This window comes from Arachis ipaensis, chromosome B04, assembly GCF_000816755.2.
Source record: "Arachis ipaensis cultivar K30076 chromosome B04, Araip1.1, whole genome shotgun sequence".
NCBI classification, from domain to species: Eukaryota; Viridiplantae; Streptophyta; class Magnoliopsida; order Fabales; family Fabaceae; genus Arachis; species Arachis ipaensis.
Genome location: NC_029788.2, coordinates 38790667 through 38796606, shown reverse-complemented (window position 1 = coordinate 38796606; position 5940 = coordinate 38790667). Strand labels below are relative to the sequence as shown.

The window sequence follows — 5940 nt, the reverse complement described above, 5'->3', positions numbered from 1 at the left end:
TGATACTTTCTTGTTCATCATCAAGAATTTATGTTAGTTACAGATTTTTTTTTTTTTATTTACCAAAGATAGGAGACTCGAACCCGTAATCTCTTAATTAAGTATGGAAAGACTATGCCATTTGAACTATTATTCATTGGCATGTTAGTTACAGATTTCACTAATGGAGAATACTAAATAAATATTTTTGGTAAAAAAAAATAAAAATTGATTAATACTAAATTTTTTGGTGACTTGATTAATACTAAATTGATACAAAATAATAAAAACATAGATAAATAAACAGAAAACGGTCAAAACATTAATAATACAGGTAAATTAAAGCAAACGTCAAACATGTGGAAATTAATGAAGAAAATTTCCAATTCACCATTCACAAATTTACATGATCACATTATCTTCTCTTTCTTTTCAATTTACGCTGTGTCCCGTTGAAACCAGTGTGATCTTCATCATCCCCACGAAACACCCCTCTTCTTCCCCAATTTTGAAACCCTAATTCCTCCCAAATCCAATCACCATTTCCAATCAATTAGGTTAGGGTTTCGAACTTGCACATACGCTCTCAATCCCCAATTTCATCGAGCACGTCGATCAGTTTTTCAGCTTTCTCATTCCTAGGGGTTTTTCCAGTCATATTAGAGATGGCGATCGGATTCGATGATCTTGTTCGAGCCTTGGAGCTCTGGTTGAAGCTCAACAAGAAGCCCAAGCAAACAGGGGCAAACGTGAACACCGATCTTGACCCTGTTTTGTTGGTGCCTGGTATTGGTGGCTCCATTCTCCACGCCGTTAACATTGATGATGATAGTTATGAACGAGTATGGGTTCGATTCGTCGCGGCCGAGTACAAGCTGAAGACCAAGCTTTGGTCACGTTACGATTCTTCTACAGGTGAACCATAAATTGGGGGGAAATAAATAGATAAATAAATAATTAAATAATGTTAAGCTCATGCTATTCAGTTATATAATCGGTTAACAAGGTAGCTTCTTTTTGGGAACTACCAAGTATGAGGTTATGAATTCCTTGCTGGATTAAAGAAAGCTTAATTTTAATGGGTTAAAGGGCGTGTAAGTGTAATTTTTCTCTATTTAGTTTGTACTTACATCAGTTAGTGATGGCGGTGAGACTGAGAGTATGCAAAACCATGGAGCAACCTCTTGATTGAGTAATTTTTATGTTATGCATTCTTATGATGTATCTGACTATCTAAGCTTAAAAGTTTGCTCGGTTAGGTTCTTTATTTATTGCAATGGATGTACCAGTATTTTATGATGAAGAGTCTGCTGCAAGAAAACTCTAAATTTGGTTGGTTTAAAATTTATGGTGATCTCTTTTGAAACTAGGGAAAACCGAATCCATGGATCCAAAGACAACTATTGCGGTTCCTGAAGATAGGCATGGGCTCTATGCTATTGATATTTTGGACCCTGACTTGGTATGCCTGTTTTTAAGATGATATGCATGAACTTTAGCTCAGATAGGTAAAGAGTTGACTTTGGATCCTGGTTAATTTTTGTGATGCAGGTAATTGGATCTGAGTCTGTGTATTATTTCCATGACATGATCGTTGAAATGCTCAAATGGGGGTATCAAGAGGGGACAACACTTTTTGGCTTTGGGTATGATTTTCGCCAAAGCAACAGGTAATAAATTAATTTGAAATTGGAAATTTTTGAAGTGTTTAATTATATTAATTTGTTCAAACTTGGAGTGGCAGGAATGTGAACTATTTAAGTCTCTTGACAACTATGGTATTTATGAAAACGAAAGCAATTTCTTTATCAACTATGCTTTTATTTCATTTAGGTTGCCCGAAACAATGGACAAGTTGGCTGCAAAACTAGCAGCAGTGTATAATGCTGCAGGGGGAAAAAAGATAAACATCATAACTCATTCTATGGGTGGTATTTTGGTGAAATGTTTTATGGCCCTCCATACTGATGTAATACAACTACTCAGCTTCTCAAATCAGTGTTTTATTATGTAGCATCCTGTACAACATAATCTTTGATTCTTTTCCGTTGTCAATTTGTATTTACTCTTTTCATTAACCTCAAAAGTTAAAGCCTACGATTTGTACCTATCTTTTTGCAGATTTTTGAGAAGTACGTGAAAAATTGGATTGCAGTTTGTGCTCCATTCCAGGGTAAGCACTAACTACTAAGCAATTCTGCTATATGTATACTTAGAAATTTAAAAGTAAATAAGTTAGTATATATTGCGGTGAAATGCCTCTTCTAGTATTTCAGTTCAACAACCTGGGGCATGGTTAAATATTTATTTTCTTTGGTAAATTTAATTGAAGAATGCATGCATGCTCTGCAGGTGCACCTGGATGTACCAATTCTACCTTTCTAAACGGAATGTCGTTTGTGGAGGGATGGGAGCAGAGGCTTTATATTTCCAAATGGAGCATGCACCAGTTGGTAAAAACCAGATAACTTACTCTTTGAATATTTGTGTCGAGTTCAGTTATTCATATAGCACCTGTCATGAAAATTTTTTGAGTCATCCTCCCTTTCTTAGTATATTATTATTGCGTATGACATTTTTTTTAGTATATCTTACCAATCTTAATGTCTTTTTTTTTTCCGGGACTATCTTCTCAAATTATCCTACCTTTAGTGCTGGCAACTGACATCGATATGCATGTAATATATTAATTGTTAATGAGTATGAGAAGCTGGAAAATAGAAATCAATATTACTTAAAGGCTAAAAGCCTAAAACCAAGTGCAAAACCCTAAGGAAGCCTAACAAGTTATATTAGCCATCATAATTCCTCATCATGCTTTTTAGATGTATGGGTATGGGTATACTATGTAGAAAAAGGAAGTTTGCAATGAAAACGAGTTTTTATCTGCCATTATTCTTGTTATTGTGTACAAGTTATTGATAAATGGATTCATGAGAATGATCACTTGATATTGAATAGCTGATTTAGACTTTTCAGGGTATGTGTTGTTGGGTTATGTGTTCTCTCTTTCTATTTGCTTGTGTCCACATTTTAGAGTTATTTAACGAAGCTTGTTATAATGGTACAGCTGATGGAATGTCCATCTATATACGAGTTGATGGGCCCTCGTAATTTTAATTGGCAAGTCATTCCTCGTCTGGAATTGTTTCGCAAGCATGATTCCGATGGGAACTCTCGTATTATTCTTGAATCATATACACCATCTGATAACGTTGGTGTTCTCAAGGAAGCACTTGCAACTAACACAGTGAGTTACTGACTCTTTGTTGCTTAGAAAGGTGTAAATTTAAGTATCTCCTATATTTCTGTAATGAAAGCAACTCTGCCTTTTTTCATGTACAATTGATTGAACTTCATTCAATTTGATACATATGATATATAATGAAACCTTGTTTCTTGGGTGCGTTGGAGCTGGTTATGTTCTTATTTTCATGCACTGTAGAAGTGCATCAATATATTTGCAAAGTACATCTTTTGCCTGTTTATTGAAGATTTACTGATGTAGTTACTAGTGTGTTTACTAGTGCAGAGCTTAATGACATTGCTATGACGCCTATCTGTGATGCAGATTAATTACAATGGTTTGGATTTGCCCCTGCCTTTCAATTCAGACATCTTGAAATGGGCAAATGAAACATGGGAGATTCTTTCCTCAGCCAAACTTCCCTCAGGAGTTAAATTTTACAATATTTATGGAACCAATCTTGCAACATCTCATACTGTTTGGTAATGCATATACCAAATCTTGGCTTGATACCCAGAATTGGAGTTTATCAACTGTACTAAGAATGTTATTCTAGCAGGTTTAGTTTAGAAAATATATTAACCTCAGTCTAAATAATTACAATTCTGCAGCTATGGAAGTCAGGACAAGCCTGTAACTGATCTGGAACAGCTACGATATTTCGAGGTCATTACCGATTTTAATTGTACTAAATATGTATGCTTTGATTTATCTTACATTTCAAAGTGGAGCGAGGCAATTAGCTTTGCTGCATACTGTATTGATTCTCTAATTTTGCGTTACAGCTTTTGTTTACACTAATATCAATATTAAAACCTGGACAGACTTTCATTTGGATTCTGGTCTGACCCAAAATTTTATAATTTTTGAATGTATTATGCTTATTAGTAAAAGCTGTTTCACTAATTTGAAAAAAGAAGTATTCTTTCAGATTGGTATACATTTAATTCTTTTATTGACTTGCAACTTAGGTCTTCTGTCTCTGTTGTGATAGAAGAATGTGCACTCTGTTAAAACAACTGTTTCATCATTTTATTTTTTCATTCAATTGCCGAGGCTAACATTTTTGTAATATTCAGGCCAAATATATATGCGTTGATGGTGATGGAACAGTCCCAGTAGAGTCAGCTAAGGTTTGCTAACTTCCCTATGTTTGTCTTTATGCAGTTCATGATTAGTCGAATCTAAAAATGCCTTGAAGTATGTGAATTTGTTACAACTGTGGTTGGTTTAACATATTTTTCAATGTGAAGCTATGTTGGGAGGATTGCACTTGGCGACTTATGGAACTCTGGGAAATATTGGTTGACTAAATCCCTTATTTCTTGTTGGATATATTCTAGAAAAAATCTACTTTCCACGGAATTTCAACTGCCACATATTACACCAATAAAGTTTCCATTGGCACAATTCACCCTCAATGAATCATAATTCAATTATAACAAGCTAATATTGGGGGACCAAGATATTTATGGATCCCTCTCCTGCATCATTCTACCTGCAATTCATGTCTTCTAATTCTGCCTTATGTTTAATATACTATATCATCATCTCAAATGCAGGCTGATGGGCTCAATGCTGAGGCAAGAGTTGGAATTCCAGGTGAACATCGGGGTATCCTCTGCGAACCTCATCTATTCCGGATTATCAAGCACTGGCTGAGAGCTGGAGACCCAGATCCTTTTTACGATCCCCTGAATGATTATGTGATTCTACCCACTGCTTTTGAAATGGAGAGTCACAAAGAGAAGGGTGTAGAAGTAGCATCCCTTAAAGAAGAATGGGATGTTATTTCCAAAGACCAAGATGAACAAAGCAATAGTGATGATAAAATGGAGATGAGATCCATATCAGTTTCACATGATGGGACTAAGGCTCATGCTACCGTCACTGTTCGCGAGGGTAAACAACATGTTGAACTGAAAGCTGTGACCGTTTCAGTCGATGCCTAATGCATCTGTTTCGGTTATTGAATGAGTGAACAGGGAGGAATACCTTCTGTACAGTTTGATTGTGGCCGCCATCACTTGTATATAAGAACTGAAATGATGGTGCTGCCATGTTCCTCCATGTTTTCATGTATGATTTGTGAATTATATGTATTCGTTATGACCATCTTTCTACCATTAACTCATGGTTCCAAGAGTGGTGTTCGTTGTGCAAAGTTCATGTAAAACGTTACTGTTTATTGGACTATTTTAAAATCCAATAAATAATTCATAATTCGCGTTCATTATTCATAATTGAATGCCCTCTGTTAAAACTTTTTTGACGACTGCAATAGTGCAACTAATGCACCTAAAAGTGTCTTATTTTGGAAACACACTACAACATAGTATCATACGCTTAAGTTATTAAAACCATTAGCTCGCGTTCTCTATTTGAACCGTCCTAAGATTTTGTACATCAAAGAAAGAAATCTCATTACTGTCTAGCTTAGTTCCTTTGGTTTGATGGCAACACCTTTGATCACAAGTCCCTGCTTCCACATGCCACCTTCATACTCGTACAGAGACACCTCCATCTCCCCACCATCTTTTTCAGATGCTACAAACTCGCCGACCGGAATCTCTATCCACTGCATTCGTAACTTCTCAATCAAACTCTCCTTGTGTTGCTGCTTTTTACCTCCCGGAAGCACGAGTCTAACGTTGACCGGAACTTCCCACCCTTGCGCCGGATCCTTCAACATTACAATAAACGACACTTCATAT

The 5940-nt window shown here is 35.9% G+C and overlaps 2 protein-coding genes across 2 annotated transcripts in view; one reads left to right on the top strand and one right to left on the bottom strand.

Moving 5' to 3' along the window:
* LOC107639285 (lecithin-cholesterol acyltransferase-like 4) lies at positions 339-5469 on the top strand. Its single transcript, XM_016342767.2, has 11 exons — positions 339-894; positions 1350-1441; positions 1531-1649; positions 1813-1948; positions 2101-2152; positions 2332-2432; positions 3050-3229; positions 3551-3708; positions 3838-3892; positions 4306-4359; positions 4789-5469. Exons 1-11 carry the CDS (start codon positions 645-647, stop codon positions 5176-5178), a joined length of 1587 nt encoding a protein of 528 aa, XP_016198253.1. The 5' UTR covers positions 339-644; the 3' UTR covers positions 5179-5469.
* The window catches only part of LOC107639286 (protein PHLOEM PROTEIN 2-LIKE A1), a 2176-nt gene continuing 1702 nt past the window's right edge, over positions 5467-5940 (bottom strand). The window contains exon 4 of the mRNA XM_021122426.1: positions 5467-5939. Within this exon, the coding sequence (XP_020978085.1) occupies positions 5658-5939 (282 nt within the window). The 3' untranslated portion in view covers positions 5467-5657. The remainder of the gene's footprint in view (position 5940) is intronic.